Source organism: Macrobrachium rosenbergii, chromosome 3 (assembly GCF_040412425.1).
Source record: "Macrobrachium rosenbergii isolate ZJJX-2024 chromosome 3, ASM4041242v1, whole genome shotgun sequence".
NCBI classification, from domain to species: Eukaryota; Metazoa; Arthropoda; class Malacostraca; order Decapoda; family Palaemonidae; genus Macrobrachium; species Macrobrachium rosenbergii.
Window position 1 is genome coordinate 17,428,172 of NC_089743.1, and position 18,714 is coordinate 17,446,885.

The 18,714-nt window shown below is 35.6% G+C and overlaps 1 protein-coding gene across 16 annotated transcripts in view; it reads right to left on the minus strand.

Moving 5' to 3' along the window:
* LOC136852944 (mucin-21-like) overlaps positions 1-18,714 on the minus strand; it is a 159,509-nt gene that overhangs the window by 92,385 nt on the left and 48,410 nt on the right. For all 16 annotated transcript variants that reach the window (XM_067128100.1, XM_067128033.1, XM_067128081.1 and 13 more), the window contains one exon: positions 4,366-4,410. In XM_067128100.1, coding sequence (XP_066984201.1) covers positions 4,366-4,410 — 45 coding nt within the window. The remainder of the gene's footprint in view (positions 1-4,365; positions 4,411-18,714) is intronic.

The following is an 18,714-nucleotide window of genomic DNA, read 5'->3' on the forward strand; positions in this document are numbered from 1 at the left end:
TGTTCCATGGCTGTTTAATATCTTTATAGATGGAGTGATGTGAGGTGTCACAGAAAGAAAAGTAGATTGATGAAGAAATGAGCCATGAATGGTGTAGTATGGTTAATATTTGCATGTGATAGTGTGCTAATTGAGGATACTGAAGAGAAACAGCCAAAATTAGAAAAAGTTTGACAAAACTGGTAAAAGAGTCTGAAAGTATTTCCAAGAGTAGAAAGTAAAGAACACATGTGAGGAAGAGTAAGGTCATAAGTGTAATGGAAGTCAGGAAGTGGGAGCAATGAAATATTAATATGGTCAGTGAAGGATTGGAAGAACTAGATTTGTACAGGTCTTTTGAGATACATATGAGCTTTTCAGTCGAGAAACATGCCAAGTGCCATTTTCAAAATACAATAAATTAAATTAAAAAATACTTTGACCCAGGATGGCGCTTGGCATGTTTCTCGACTGATAGCCTCATATTTCAGATAATGGTAGAATAAGAACAGAAGAATAAAAAAAACAGGTGAAGCAAGAAATGTACCAGGATGTATGCATAACATTGGAGGAAGCTTGGTGTGCCTGTGAAAGCCAAGGTTGGAATGTATCAACTGACTGTTGTGCCGACTCTCCTCTATGGAAGTGGAGAGTGGATGTCGAATGCAAATGAAAGAAAAAATGTGGAAGCTGTAGAAATGAATTGTGGCATAACAAGTATTGTCATTACAAGATATGTGGAAGTATACAAGTGTAAAATGGTCAGTATAGGTGAAGGGATAGATCGAAATGTTTCAAAATGCTTCAGTAATGTAGAAAGTATGGAAGATGATAGTTTAATGAAAAGATGTACAAATGGAAGCATTTAAAGGAAGGAAAGCAGAAGACCTTAGAAAGGTTGGTTGGATGGTGTGACAGAGGTATATGAAAGGAAAGGCTTAACATCAAGGAGGCAAGAGTGCATAAGTGATAGAGCAAGCACAGTGTGCATAAGGGTATTTGACATGATGATGAAGTGGCTGGTGCTGTGGAACTTGTCTGCAGAGGGGTAATAGTCCCATTTCAGTGGTTAAAGGCATGAATGTGGTAGTGATCACACTCTAGTCTTTTGCCAAGAAGCACCACTGCAAGGGAAGTGGCGTAACACTGAAAAATTCCTTTTTATTTATTGTAAGGCAGATATAAATATCATTTCTACCACTGATTATTGTTTAGCTCAGGGTTGAAGTACTGTACTATGTTTGAACTAATACTTGTAAATGTTGTGTGGGCATTGAGACTAGTTACTGTGTAAGGAATGGTTGTTCTGTACTACTTATATCTATCCTGGTAAGTTAACATTATCAAAACTAAACTTATATTAGTACTGTATTTTTAACGGTACATTTACAGTACCATTAACACTGTAACGGACTACATGTATTATGTCATTAATAATGGTACCTGTGTTTTGAAAATACTACTGCCTTGACTACGGAAGCAAGAACTAAAAGCCAGAAAATGTACATATACAATACTGTAATGTTAAGTGTAAATGATTGTGAAATATCATCTAATTTTCTTATAAACTAAGATGTTATACATAAAAATGTACAGTATAGGAAGTTCAGTGCAGTGAGTACGTGTATAATCTTGTATTCCACGAAAGGTCATTGTTTTATTGGAGGCAATATTGTCCAAAACTTCCAGCTTCCAAAATTTCTCTACAGTATATTTATTAGATGCAAAATTTTTTCTCTATGGTTTAGTATTACAGAATTACACCTGAAACATCAGAATGAGGTAAAGTCATTAAATCAAAATTGTGAAAAAAAAAATGTCAGTTCTGGATACTGTATAAAGATAGTGAAAGAATGAGGATTTTTATTAGAACCAACCAACTACTGTATTATGATAATGCACAGTAATGATACCAAACCTTATCATATTTATAAGAAACCTATAGAAGCTCCACATCAATGTATGAACACCTATGGTCCTCAAGTACGTAGTGCTTTAACCCTTAGATTTATTGGTGTAAGTGCAATGAAACAGGAGAGACTGTAACGTGTTTCACTACTAAAACTGTTACTACAATAACCATTACAGCAGCAATTACAAAACAAGTTTGCAGCACAAAGGTTGTGGCACTAAATGTGAAGTGGAGATTTACGATGAATTCTGTGTTATGTGAATCTATGAGATAACCTGGAACTGGTTTTTTCACTAGTGATGACAATAATTCCCTCACACAATCCAAACAACGGTGAAAAACAAAAGATTAAGAAATTAATGTAAGTACTGTATGGTATGCTGTGTCCATATTAGGCTATAAACTTCCTTACCTTGGCTGTGAAACAAATCTGATATTTCAAAAATGCAGTATAAAACTAAAAGCAGTGTGTTCAAAACCTGAGAAATGCAAGAACAGTGACTCATGCACAAAAATGTGGATTTAAGAATAAAGTCATTAATACATTCACGAATACAGTAACACTGAAATTTACCAAACTGAATGTTTGACACACAATGATACAAAAGATTTTAAAATGCCTTGCTGTAAGTCAAAGAATATCAAGAACTCAAGATCTGTAAGCTCTTATTGACACCTGTAGAGGTAAGTCATGATATACATTTCGTTTTGCTAATCTACCTAATGAGTGAGCTACCATATATATTAAAGCAATGAGACTTCATGGAGTTTATGCAATATCTGTACATTAAAGACAGTATACAAAAATCTATAACCTACCTTATCAAAGTACAGTACACTAGAATTTCCTCTATTACTTATCTGATTTCAAACATTTTCAGAGCAAATATTTTATTTATTGTCTAATTTCTCGAAACACTTCGCAAATTTTTTGTACCTGTATGTACATGTGTCTGACTACTGAACTGATTAAAAAATATCTCAGGATTTGCAAAAGAAATATCCATACCTATTCATGAGTCTGACAACAATGGAAGGATGCATAATTGTCCAAGGTGGGAAAATTCTAAGGCACACATATCCATTGTCTTTCACAATACTGTAAGGTGAATTAATTGTACAAGTGTCCCTTTTCCTTTTAAGACTCCTCATGTCAGTAAATCCTGCTAGTCCACATTCTTGTTTCTCTTTCCAAAAATTTTCCTTTTTATTAATGACTGCTCATCTCATCACCTGTCATTAAAAGCAAGAAATAAAAGTATTCATACATATCATCTGTTAACTAGCCCTATTCTCCTTCATAATCATACCGATTTTTCATGTTCATCATGAAGCACCTTGGTATTTGTAAGTGTTTTTCTAATGCATGTCCAGACATGGTGGTTTGTTCTATGACAATTCACAGCCACTTTCCTCATGACAAATAAAACCCTTATATCTGAAGCTTCCTCTACTGCCATCTCTACCAAGCTGGTGAAAACAAAGGGCACAGTATTCTTAGGTACATATATACTTCTTCTGCAGGTCTGAAGAAACAAGGAGCCCTAATTGAGCAAAGATGATCCTCCTCATTATCTAATACTATACCAAAAATAAAAGAAGAGTAAACACCAAGAGTAAAAGAAAAGAATTCATACACATCCCTAAATCAAAATTATTTAATCTTATCATGCCAGTTTGTATTCTTCTTAACTTATTTCAAAGAAATGCATATCTAGTTTATTCTGGAACTCTTAGGGTTCTATGTTTGCTTCACTGTGAAGGCTCTCTCCAAAATCAAAATATAAATTTGAGTTAATTCTGTTTCAAGTTATAAAATATACAGTAATATAGATAATTCTACATCTAACTGATTCAAAAGGGAAAATTTTCCTTGGATATGAGATTTTACTACAAGACTCTTTTAATGCTATCTCAACTTCAGGACAACTATTGGGTAAATCTGCCTATCACCAAACATCATGGAACACTATCAATGATGAAAAGATTTTCTCAACTCTTAAAATGCATCCATTAATCAGCAGTCTTTTACATATATCTTTCTTTACATACAAATCACTCACTGTTATCTCTATGTTAGGTGTACACATGAAATGTAGAATCATTTCTAACTCTACAAGCAATGCAACAAATAATTGGGCATTTAAATATTTTTACCAATAACTCTTTAAATACAAAATTAATTCATAAAACCATAATAATTTATGCAAAAATTAAAGTGCAGAGAAGAAGGAAAGTTACTTCATAACTAGGAACCATGCTAAAGACAATAAGACACCTTCAGTGCAGTGCAATTGAATTAACTTTCAAGTCTCTTTCAGGGCAAAATCTAATTCTGTGCAGAAACTTCTTTGAAGGTAATTGAAACTATCAAGCTACAATTCATCACTAGCTATTAAACTTTTATCAGGCTATTTACTGACAAGATACAGTGAATTTGCTTACAACACAAACATTGAAACAGTAAAACTTACCGGAAGTACTGTTACTTGAAACCGCTGAAGTGTTGGTAGAGGAGCCTGGAATAAAATTTTCATCAATCAATGCCTCAAGATTCCATCAAATCAATGTACATGTCTACCAGATAAATCCTTTGGAAACAATAAATATCAAACAAGAATGGTTTATATCTATCATTCCACAGACATTAACAAGCTACTGCATATTCATATGCAGTATTAAGGTCGATAAACTCTTCACACTTGTCCTATAATTATAAAGTTCGAAAGTCTTGTAAAAGATTAACTATAGATACCTCCTGAAGAGGCAGTAGTTGTAGAACATGAAGCAGAAAGGAAAGTTCTGTTTTAAATACTTCTTCCAGTAATCATTCAACTTCATTTTATAGATTTAATTAATCAGACCCAATCAATTCCATCCATCTGATCCTAAGGATAAACAATCATATCCATGTTTGATGTAAGAAAACAATTTCCTTGATGATAAAAACAAACCTCAAGGTCTATCACTTTGTTATGAACTCTGTTTTCCATTCCACATTTTCTCTTTAGTTTCATCCCTTTTTCCACCAATATTTGCTGACAACAAATAGTTCCTGCATTTCATGGCTTTCACGTTGAAAACAAATATTCAATCTTCCATGCTAACATAGGGGGACTTTGAGCTCTAAAAGCAATTTTATTTTTGGTAATTGTATCAGCCAGTCTTGGAATGGTAGGCAATCATTAACAAAAAATATATTAAAGATCGACTATACCTTAAACTACAGTAGATGACTGATAATTTCTGCAACATCTACCAGATTTTCCCAGAATGACTGACTTGAGTCAACTCTTCGTTGAAAGTCTCACCCTAATCAGTTAGGAGGTGCTACTGACAGTGGAAGCTCCCATTAATGAACCTTCCTGATAGTACAGACCTTATATATTTCAGTAATCTAACGTGGAGCCATATTTATAAAATTTATAGGGAACTGGAAGGATGGTACCCCTCAGACTGACTGACATGAAACAAAATACACCACTTTAGGACTCTAGGGTCCTGTACCTTACTGTTTGAAGGTGTGAGCAATTAAAAACAATGTTAAAGATGACTAACATCAATGGTTTAAGATGAATGTATTAAAAGAACACCACTATACATGGAAGAATCTGTCATGATATAATCAATGGGGGCAGAAAGGTATTAATGTAAGCATGCAGTACCAAAAACCCATGATGTACAGCTTGAGGTGTGTAGTGTACACAGCAAATACTAAGACCATACAGCAATTACCTGAAGCTTGGCTAGCTTTAAATATAATGATGGATACATTCATGGATGCTAGATAGGCTTCTGTGACAATTACTATTCTAATAGCCTGGTGTAAATTCATTAAGCTTAGAAGCAAAGCTCTGATTGTCTGTGAGAGAACAGACAGAGCTTATAATGAGGGTGCTGAGATCTAGCTCTCCAGTGGTGATAACCAAGTGGTGGTCTATCCTTAAGTCATCACTCTTTGGAGTAAATTCAAGCATGTCTTCCCTTCTAGGAGCTGATGGAACTGCTGTATACTGTCCTAAACAGAAGGTAGAACTTTTGGCTCAAGTCTTTGTGAGTAAACAGTGTGGCGAGTTCTTGATGTTGCCTAAGTCATGCTTTCCAGAGCCTAAGTTATGTTCAGTGACCTTCATGTTTAGAGAAGTCAAAACTTTGCTTCTGGGCCTTGACAGTTATGGCAGCAAAGGCTCTAATGGAGTCTTTTCCCATCTTTTTTAAAATGACTTGACCTCATGGCTCCAAATATTACCAATATTTTCAAAAGATTGGACTTGCAATTTTCCTTCTGTTTGGAGGAAGTGAAACACTGTTGCATTACCTTAGGGACTATGTCTGTCCTTATGCTCCTCTGAATATGGGGAGATTTCAATTACCCTTGTTTTATCAGGTTCTTAAGAAGCTGCTTTCTAAATGTTTGTATAGGATTTTTATTTTTTCCGATCAAAAGCAACTACCAGCATAACAGTTTAGATCTCATAAAGGCCTTCGTACTTGTGATACACTCTTGTCTATATAATTTGTCTTGCAGGTGATCTTGACAGAGGAGGAGAGGCATGTATGGCTGATTTAGATTTTAGTTCAGCCTTTGACCATGTGAATCATAGAGCAATTATCTACAAGCTAAGACTATTGGGAATTGGTGGGTGTTTTATTAATTTTTTTGAATGAATCTTTAATAGGCAGAACCCTATCTATTATCTATAATAATGACATGTGGCAAGGTCTGGAGAACAAACTGATTGCATATGCTGATGATGTTACTCTTCCAGTTGTCGTTCTTTCTCTGTGTCTTAGGTCTGTGGTTGCAGAATCCTTGAATAGAGATCTGGTACATGAACAGAGTAGGCTTTGCGGCATTGAGCTAAACTCTTCTAAAACCCAAACTATCATAGTTAGTCAATCCAGAATACTTTTGCCTTTGCATCCTGATTTACATTTAAATAGTAAAACCCACCCATATCTGCAGGGGATGTGTACCACAACCCACCCCCCGCAAATAGCTAAAATCCGCAAATACTTAAAACCCTTCTAAAAACACTTAGAACTGCCTATTTTGAAACCTCAAAAAAAAAAAAAAACTCTAAAAATGCTTATAACAGGTATTATCCTACTTACGATGGGGTTAGGTTCCAAAAAACCCATAGTTTGTTGGAAAAAATGTATCTCGAATATAGCTAGCCTACACTAGGGTATTCAGTACCATGTATACATATATGGTCGCCTAGCCTACACTATAAGTATACTCTACACGTATACGGTATAGTAATTATTACAGTAAACCCCCCGTATTCGCGTTCTCATGATTCGCGGACTCACACATTCGCGGTTTTCTCTGTGGAACATATCTAGCTATCATTCGCGGAAAATTCGCCCATTCGCAGTATTTTTCACTGAGAAATATTCACTAATTACTGTATTTTCATATAATTTTCATGAATAAATGCACTTTTTGTGATAAAACCATTAAAATACTCATGTATATGCATTTTTACAGGGTTTTTCTTGGTTTAAGCTATCAAAATGGGCAGTTCTAAGCGTTTTTAGAGGGGTTTCAAGTATTCGCGGATTTGACCTATTCGCGGGGGGGTGTGGGACGCATCCCCCGCGAATATGGGGATTCACTGTAATATCAGCTAATTCTGGATGTTCATGCAGATTGACTTATGATAATTCAATACAAAGAGAAATTGAATAACAAACAAGAATTAGCTTAGCCTACACTATGGTATATTGTATACAGATACAATAGCCTAGCCTACATTATACTGTACTCTATATTCACATATTAATGTCATACTATACAAACATCAACATACCGAATATGCAACTTTTCCCTGGATCTTCTAAAATGTTATGCGTTAATTCACTGTATCCAATAATATTGTATATATTCTTATATTGCTTTTTAAAGTATGCATTAAAAATAAAGATTTTAAAATCATCGGACAAACACCCAACACTCAGGAATTACCTATTTTAGAGTCCTTATTGATCAAACAACTGGTTCCCCTCTATAAACAATTAATGTCAGTCAACAGCCACTCCCCTTTTCTTGTCTTAAAATGTGTATTTTCTTCTTTTTATTTTTAATTCCTTCCACTTATGTTTCTTTTACTCTGGTGGAAGGTTGGTCCAATAGTTTTGAATTTTAATACATCTTGGCTTTTAAAATGTATAATTTTAAGTGTAAAAATTTTCCCCCATAAACAGTATATAGCATATATATTTCTTGTATTATATATATTTTTATATTTTTAATATATATACTTATGTTTCTTTTATATATATTGGTATATATATTTGTAATTTTAATACATCTTGGCTATTTAAATATATATATTTATATAAAAAAATTTTCATAGACATATATATATATATATATATATATATATATATATATATATATATATATATATATATATATATATATATATATATATATATATATATTCTTATATATATAAACCCGAAAATATATATATATATATATATAAATCATAAGAAAACCTTATATATATATATATAAAACGACGTATATATTATTATATGGGTTTACATCAAAAATATTCAAATATATATTATTCTGCCGTTTTGGGGCCATATTTCTTCCGTCGGATATATATATATATAACATATATATAAATAATTTCTGATGAATATATTTGATATATATATATATATATATATAATAACCGTATATATATATATATATATATATATATATATATATATATATATATATATATATATATATATATATATATATATATATATATATATATATATTTCAAACAGCTGGGGCCATTTTCTCATAACCTCACCCGTTTTGCATTTACCAACCAATTGAGAAAAATAAACATTATTGCCCCTCATGTAGCAATAGAACAGAGGTCTCAATTTGCCCCTTCATATTCTCTCTCACTCCCCAAAATGGTTAAGCCTAACTCTCTCTTTCTGTTCAGAGTGACTGCTTGAGTCTAAAATTCCAGGTACCCCTGCATCCAGCCAGACTGGGGGAGATGCCCCAAAAGAGAAAGCTGACCCCCCCCCTGCCCCATTCTGAACCCACGAGCCGACTACCACCATGTGGAAACCATGTGGTCGACATAAAGGAAAGCGTGATGAGAATTGACCTCTGCGCCACCTGGATGAGAAACCAACGTAATCCTCAGAGATTATAAATAGACTCTGCAAGAGGAATCGCGAATCGCTCTCAGTTCCCCCAAAGAGATCGCTCAGGACCTACTCAAGATAGACGTCCTTGTCTGTCCCGTACGTGTCGACCCCGGGGCCTCGACTGTATATTTTTATAGTGGCAGTATAATTCCTTCCTCCATCGCCAGCGCAATATTGAACAAAGACAACGTTGTCTGGACTAAGGTAATGTGCCAGAATTAAGGTTTTAGCCAGTCACAACCTGTTATTCTCTACCTAATATTCCCTTCATTTTTCCATTGTGCGATCGCCTCAGTAATTTGTGTGGGAACATTCAGTGTTAATGTAAAAAATGCATTTGTGTTTAACTGAGTTATTTGGCATCATCTGTGCATTCTTCAGATCCCTCTGTGAGTCTTATTATTATTGCAAGTAACCGTCCTGCATATTTGCATATAGGTCTCGACTGTGGAACCTCTCGGCCGATCCATGTGCAGTTCCCCCCTTCAACTGCGATCTTCCCTGTTGTGAAGATATCGTCAGCTTAGAATATTTATCCTGTGTAGGATTCATTATTTAGCGGGCCCTCGTTATTACCTACCCAGTAATTCGTCATTCTTCTGATCTTTGTTGTTATGTAAATATAATTAGTTGAGAGAACCCCAGAGTTTACATAAATTCCTCACCTGAAGAAGGCCTTAAGCCATAGATTTCATTTGCTTTGTCTACGAGTGGTTCTAATATTGAGTCAGAAGTGTAATAGTTAAAAGGAACTTCCCTGCGTTATCCATTGCCGCCCAGAGTCAAGTAAGTACCCCCTTAACACTCATAGAAATTATATATATATATATATATATATATATATATATATATATATATATATATATATATATATACACACACACACACACACACACACACACACACACACACACACACACACACACACACATACACACATACACATACACATACATACATACATACATACATACATACATATATATATATATATATATATTAGCATATATATATATATATATATATATATATATATATATATATATATATATATATATATATATATATATATATATATATATATATATATATATATATATATATATATATATATATATTTTTGATATATATAAGTTCCAGAACATATATTTTTGAAAATTTCAAAATTGCAACACTTGCTAATGGTTGGCAAACTGCAGCATTGCCAACCATTATAAAAGCCTGTTTCATTTTTTGGAAATTTAATAATATAAATATATATAAATTATCATATAAAACAATATATATATATATATATAAATATATATATATATATATAATATATATATCTATATATATATATAACTGTTACTGCTCCCCACTTTTTGCAGGATAAATTTTCCAGAACCCACAAATACAGCAAAATAAAATTGCAAAATCTTTGGAAATGCAAAATCCCCTCTGAAAATGCTTATAAGTGCTTATAACTGCCAAATACCCTGTAACGCTTAAACTCAAACACTTATAAAAGCCTACTTCAACAGTTCACTGCCAAATTTAAGTTCAAACAAAAATATACCATAAATTATCATACTAAAACAATTTAATATAATTTCAAACAAAAATACACCCCAAACCATCACCCAAAATACCCAAAGTCATCTTAGATTAGCCCCACCATACAACTGTTACTTTCAAGTATATACACCCCTAAAATGCTTATAATAATGATTTACTAATTTTCAAATATTAATATTAATGTAAATACAGCAAAATATCTATAAATTGTACAGAAAGTTTGACCATTAATCAAGTTACCCATATATAAGTAAGCATAGCTGTTTTCTCTCGTAGTATTGAAGTCGTGTCCCTTTTATGTTGGTAAAAACAATTACTGTCACTAGTATATTAAATATTTTTAACATCCATATGTATTTTTGTTTCTCTCTCTCTCTCTCTCTCTCTCTCTCTCTCTCTCTCTCTCTCTCTCTCTCTCTCTCTCTCTCTCTCTCTCTCTTTCTTTCACTGAGATAAGAGAGAAACTTATCTTTTAAGCATGTTTATCTGTTTTGTACAGTATAGTTTTATAGATACACATGATGTTACTTTGTTGTTCATTTTTTCATATTTTCTATGCTATACTGTAATTATACAATTTTTTACATTTCAATAAAAGCTGCACGGAAAATAAAATGAAAATAATTAGCTAATCATTGTAAACTTATTAACCTCATTCCGGGATAGGGAACCCCAGAATGAGCTTAACAGGTTTAACTTCTTAAACTCAACAAGTTTACATATGATGATTCGCTAATTATTTTCATTTTATTTGCCTGTCTGCTTTTATTGAAATTCAAAAAGCTGTATAATTATAGCATCATCATGCTTATCTATAAAACTATACTGTACAAAACAAATAAAGATACATGCATAAAAAATCAATCTCACTCTCTCTCTCTTATCTCAGTGAGAGAGAGAGACAGAGACAGAGAGAGAGAGAGATTAGTGGTCAAACATTCTGTAAGACAGATTGATTTAATTTGTATTAAAGACATTTATTTATTAAAAGATTTTATAGATATTTTGCTGTGTTTACATTAATATTAATATTTGAAAATCAGTAAACCAATTTTTCTCATAAAAATGTATTTAGTCTTGAAAATAAAATGAAAATACAGTAATTAGTGAATACTGCTCTATGAAAAAATTCGCGAATTGGTGAAAGTTCCCGCATAAAATTGACAGTTATGTTCCACATAAATCTGCAACAAGGTGAAGCGTGAAAAACTGAAGTGCATAAAAGTGGGGTTAACTATATATATATATATATATATATATATATATATATATATATATATATATATATATATATATATATATATATATATATATATATATATATATATATATATATATATATATATATATATATATATATATATATATATATATATATATATATATATATATATATATATATATATATATATATATATATATATATATTGAACTTTTTCATAAGATGCATGGCATATGTATATGTATATGTATATATATATATATATATATATATATATATATATATATATATATATATATATATATATAAAAGTATATATATATATATATATAAACAATATATATATATATATTGTTATATATCCTATATGCTATATAACATCTGCTTCATATATAAAAATTTTGATACATATACAAGCTTGATTGGAAACCAGGAAAATATATAAGCTTTGCATATATATATATATATTGGATATATATATGGTATATAACCCATATAAAAAATATATATTATATATATATATATATATATATATATATATATATAAATGAAAATATATAAACTTTCATTGGGTCCCATATATATATATATATATATATATGATATATCAATATGACCCAGAAGTAAAATTCAATGCAATGTATATGTTCATATGTGTATATATGTATATATGTTTTGGGACTCCAAAGTGTATATGTATATGTGTATATATTGTAAAAACGTATATGTATATATGTATTCATCAAGGGTTGCAAGAGAAGTCCTGATGTATATAGTCCTGATCTTGCTCCTTCAGATTTTTCCTGTTCCCATAAGGAACACTTATCCAGTTTGATATATATATATATATATATATATATATATATATATATATAAAAAATATGTATAAAGATATATATATTTTCCTGGATATATGTATATATATATATATATATATATATATATATATATATATATATATATATATATATATATATATATATATATATATATATATATATATATATATCACTTTAGAGTATACAGATGGTAAAATGCAGTGAGTTTCTATAACAGAAATAAGTTCAAAGCTCTGGGAGTTCATAATGTTCAAATGAATGTCCTGTTTGTGGATATCCTCACTTTTCTACATTAATGACAATTTTTATTAATCACGTTTTCAAATCTTCTAGGTATTTTGAGAATTAAGCCAAGCTGTACATTACTTGAAAAAAATTAAAACGATAATAATTTGCAGGATTCAACAAAAAAACTTGAATGTCTCATCAAATTAACTGATTCCACTGCAGAAATTTCACACTGACAATAATTTAGGTTAAGAAAAACACCCTATATTTTGCGTAGCTGGTTATTTCCTTAAAATTCATGGTGAATATGTGTTTTCCACCTTAAAAGTTTGTGTTCTATTTATGCTGACAATCACATACGTCACCCATTTTTCATTCTCCATAAACCAAAGATATTAATCAATGCCTCTTGAAATTATGTAAGTGATCATTTTTAGCGTGAAAAAATTCAAATTGCGTGAATCTATAAAAAATATTCACAAAATTTTAAATGATTCTAATTACAAGAAAAATTATAAAATGTTTTAAAAAAGCTGCCAATTATTCCCAATGTTTGTCAAGTATCGGCACTGAGTATGAGAACACCTAGATGTGATCCAAATGCCATAAGATTATTAAGAACGGGTTCATGTTAAGGTTCAGGGTTGAGGTTGTGCCTTTGTACATTTGCTAGTTCACTTCCTGAAGAGTTTCTCCCTTGGAAAATGAAGTGAAATCGCAAAAAAGGGCACAACATTCCAAAGAAATGTGCTTTCACCTGACACATGGAGTTCACTAACATACATGTCCTGTAAGGGATGGCGTAGCCACAAATCGAGATCGACAGTGGTATAGCAACTCCTATCATCCCTTTCCCTAATTCATATCCATTGTGACCCAGGTATTGTTAATAACAACGTTATCAGCATGTTTGTAAGTAAAACCAGAGATTGATATGTGACAGCCTTTCAATTTGATTATGAAAAGATGGCTAATGTAAATGTAGAGCAAGTTCATATATTAGGAGATTTATTTTAATTTGTTTCATTGTACAAGTCTGTTTGTGCTTTCTCATTACCTAATTTGTTATAAATTTATAGTAAGTACACAAACCATTAGAAATTTGTAGTTATTAAAGGATTTTGACAAAGGAAAAATCTATTTCTGGGGAGGGGCCCGTGTCACCCGGTGAAATAATCCATTCAGCACTTATTTCTAGGTAATTCCGTTGCTAGGTACCAGAGAAAAGCTAAATGTAAAGCTGGGGTTATTACCCCCAGAGCGAGCTCCACTAGATGGAGTCGTGTATGGTAAAGGGTGAGATTGTCACAATCACGGGACCCTGCCCTATAAAGATTCCCAATGTCAAAAGTCCCAACGAGAGAGGTGCCGATACAAACCCATGCACTACTCGCGGACTGTACACAAGGCAACACTAGTCGCATTCCATGTTAGCACCCACCCCACCAGAATGATGTTTACCATGGGAGGGAGAGAATGAAAAACAGGGGTGGGTCACCGGGTGACACGGGCCCCTCCCAGAAATAGATTTTCCTTTGTCAAAATCCTTTTTCTGGATCGGGTCCCGTGTCACCCGGTGAAATAATAACAGAGAAATAAATATCATTCTTATGCTATTAAAGACAATGAACTGCTTGTAAAATAACTGAGGCAGTGAAGGGGAAAGTGACTAAGGATCAGAAAGGGAACCAGAGAGGGGGCAAAGTTCCCTGCCGCCACCGTGAGAGAATTTAAGAGCTTCTAAAGATTTCAAACAGTGACGTTTGAAAACTAGGGAGAATTCCACCCTGAACATTTGGTAAGGTCCCCGAAATTCATGTAATGAAAATAATTAATGTAAGTGGTCACTGCTCTAATATCATGAGCTTTGGAATTGAACCTGAATAGGCTTGTTTTAAGAAAATACAAAACTTGCTGCCTAATAGCAGACACATGACAGTACACGCCCCCTTTCTAATAAAGAGAGGGCCTGACAAAAATTGAGAGGTCCTGTCAAAATAAGCCTGTAAGGAATAAACTGGGCACAGAGACAAACCTTGTGAAAGGGGAGTACTTTTGAAGGTGACCACCCAAAATGAGGACCTTCAACTTTAGCTAGAAAGTTAGGGTGAGGAATCTGCAACACTACCCCTGATGTGGGGAAACCAATATGGTTGGTTTCGCTAGACAGGGCAGACAGTACAGGAATACTAGCACTAGAAGCTAAGCTGATTAAAATTAGGGTCTTCCTCAACAAGGACCAACAAGGAAAGGTAAGAACAAGATGATTGTTGGTTACCGAAGCTAACTCCGATACATTACTCAAAGACCAGGAAACCGAATGTGGACGGAGTACTGGTCTCAGACGAACACAGGCCTTAGGGTTGAAAGTTACGGGCCTGTGAGGCTGATTTCAAAAACCGCACAAAACACTTTCCTCGGGGCCGATGCGGCTGCGACATTACTGTAGCTTCAGAAACTATATGAAGAGTGCTAGTTACTTGACTGCAGAACCATACTGCAGCAGAGTAGAATCCCTGTCTGATTCTAGGAAGACAGTAATAACAGGACCAATACTAGTTTCCCCCTAAACTGTAAATTTCACAAAGACCACAAATCTAGGGCACCAGAACTCTGAGGAGGCTGACACGGGCTGAGTTTATACCACTCGTGGCAGTTTTGGGTCGCAGATTTGGAGCACCAAGGTTTCAACCCCAGAAGGAGTGGAAACCAACTGGCTTCCAGCCCGTTGGGATTTACTAGACCTACTCAACCCTTGAATGTTCTGAACTTGTGAAGGACTTTAAATAACAGGTTCACTTCCACCCGTTCCAACCTAACGACACTGTGTCCGTGGAGAGAGCTAGAGGGTCCAGGTTGGGGGGCCACACAACAAGATAGTTTGTGGCTGAATTGGGTTGCAAACAGACCTCCTACTAGGTCTGGAATCAGATCGCAAAACTACCTGAATGACGCCCCGTCTAAGGACCATTCCGACACCAGGGGGACGCCTGGATAGGGAAACTGCAGCGACCTTTTGGACCCCTACGAGAAGGGTGGCAGACAGATGCCACTTGTGTCTGTTTGCTATGGAGAAGATTGAATCATAACCTGATTGATTCGATTCGACTTCGAACCCCCTTGTTTACGCAGCGCACTACTGCTGTGTTGTTCAGAACCAGCCTTAAATGAATCCTCCTGGGAGGAAGAAGTTTTCCCAAGGGCAGGAAGACTGCCACAGCACCCCAAAGCATTGATATGGAACTGCCGAAACGCGGCCGACTAAGTTCCATGTACTTCATGGAGTTAAAAATATCCACCCCACCCGCTCAGAGAGGTGACGGTGTGGAATACTGGGGCCGGAGGGGGAAGCTGAAGAGGAACTGACTTCGATAAGCTCTTGACTGTTGCCCAAGGCCGGAGGCCCCTGTTCAAATAGGAGGAATCAGGGAGACATGTCCCTGACTCCGCCATACCCCGTTTATAAACTCCAGCTTTGACTTCAGAAGGAGAACCGTCACTGAAGCAAACTGACGAGAGCCCAAGACCATTCCTTGGGCACGGCGAGAGGTACGCTTGTTTGATGAAATGCCTGGTTGCCCTTGCTATCTCTTCCGCTTCCACTGGATTTACAACCACTGAAGGCTACCCTCCAGAATCAGGCGGGATTCCTTCCTGTGTACTTGGAAGCCCCGGTTACAATGGCCGGCACTCTCCAGCAATCCTCAACGCTGGATGCCCAAATGAGCCAGCCGACTAGATATGCGGCTAGCATAACCTTCTAATACCGGAGCTGTTGAACTACGGTATCGTTCAAACTGGCGAAGATTCTGGGGGCTACATTGAGGAGGGCATGATCCTGAAGGGGTACGTCTGCCCCTCGAGCCTGAATCCCAAGAAGGGAGAGAACCTTCCTGCAACTAAGACGTGATAGGAAGCGTCGGAAAGGCCTATAGAGGTGGTTACAGCTCCACAGTGCAGTAGGATCCGAACCTACAAGACTGTAAGCATCCGAGACTTGTCGCATTGAATGAGGAATATAAACGGGACAAGTCTGGAATTATTCCCAGAGGAAGGGAACTTCTTTGGCAGACTGAAAAAGTCTGCCTTGCGATTACAAGTGTCACGCTTTCTTTATTGCCTGTTTCCTTAACAGACCCTTCACAACAGTCCAGCTCCACCCCAGGCCTTTGATAACTATACTCTGGGCCCAGTTACTGAAGTTCCACTGGCCCCGAAAATGGTACAGCCTCCCGCCCACCTGAGAAATACCACTGGGAGGAGGCTTGCCTGCCTCCCCTGGAGCCTTTACCTTCCCTTCCCAATTTCTCGGAGAGGAGCAGGATGCTTCCCTGCCCCTGTCATAACCCCGAGGCTCAGTGCCTCTGGTAGAATGCCTAGTGAAAATCCTTTCCTTGGGTTTTCGTATGAAGCAGTGAAAACCCAGGCGGAGACATATGGGGGAGCCACTAGGGGCTGATGTGTTGGCTGAACCAGCACACATTGAGGTGGAGGCTGGGAGTGAGAGGCTGACGGTTGTCCAGGGGCAGGAACCTGAAGAGCCTGCACCACTGCCTGAGCAGGGGGGCGATTGAACTACATGAACTTCTTGCTGGACTTGGGATAGGGCCTGGCAAGTTCAGATTGTTTCCGCTTGTAGGGTAGACCCCAACGAGAACAGAGGCTCTGATTAACTTTAGTAGCCCTGGACAGACCGTAACAACGCCCACCCGGGGAAAAGATTAATTCCCCAGGTGAAACTGTTCATAAGCCTATTTGGCTCATGGCGGAACGTGGCTGCCGAAAGATGCGTTTTCAGCTGTCCAACCGGACTGTGATGAAATTAAACAGGTCCTGCAGAAAACCTGACAAGAGGGATTTTATCAGGACCCGAAACAACGAACCGCCATTATATACCACAGACATTGCTTCCGTTAAAGTCAAAGAGTTCAAGGACCTGGCAAGCCTGTCCTTACACCTTGTTTCAGCTTCCGGGAACGACTCCGGAAGCTTAGGGAGCTATACGCTGAATAAATTAGAAGCGTAGTCCGGGGTTAGAAGATTCCCTGTGAACGTATCTGTGGGATCTGTCTCCCGGAGATGTGTCAGTGGTTTACTTCCGAAACAAGCCTGTTGATAAGAGGGGCTACATTCGGAGCACAAGGGGTAGGAAGCAGGTTTCTCAAAGAGAACACAGTAAAGACCCCTTTAGCTGGCGTGAGCTTGAAATTCTCCGCCAGCCACTCCTCTAGAATTCTCAACAGAGACGATTGTGCCCAGTCCCTAGGGAAGATGAGGGTTTCCATAGGGATCTTGTCAGATAGATTCCATGCCCCTTCTGTCAGTCTGGCAAAACCCGAATAAGGGGATACCAGACCGGAAGGGAAGAAATGCAGTTCCGCCAACCTCCGTGTGCCCACACCCTCGATAGAAGGGTACCTTCATGCAGGGAAGCATAAAGGGTTAGGCAATTTTTCAGATAGTGTCTTCTATTCAGGAAATGCGAACGACTTAACAGGTCGTCCTTTTTCCTTGCTTGCTCTACTTTTACATTACAAGTAATTTTTTCTTTAATCAAATTGAAAGGCTATCACACAATATTCTTGTTTTACTTAGATAACAGAATAATAACATCTTCCGTAACAATAATTGGGTCACAGTGGCTATAAGGTTTGAAAGTATTCATTTCATTTAGGCCACAATGCGCTTACTGCCCATAAGCAGTCCACTTTGTGTAACAACACAATCAGATGATTGCCAATTGCACTTTCATAGGATTGTGGGCATTAAAATCCCTCACCATAAACACAGCATCATGAAAA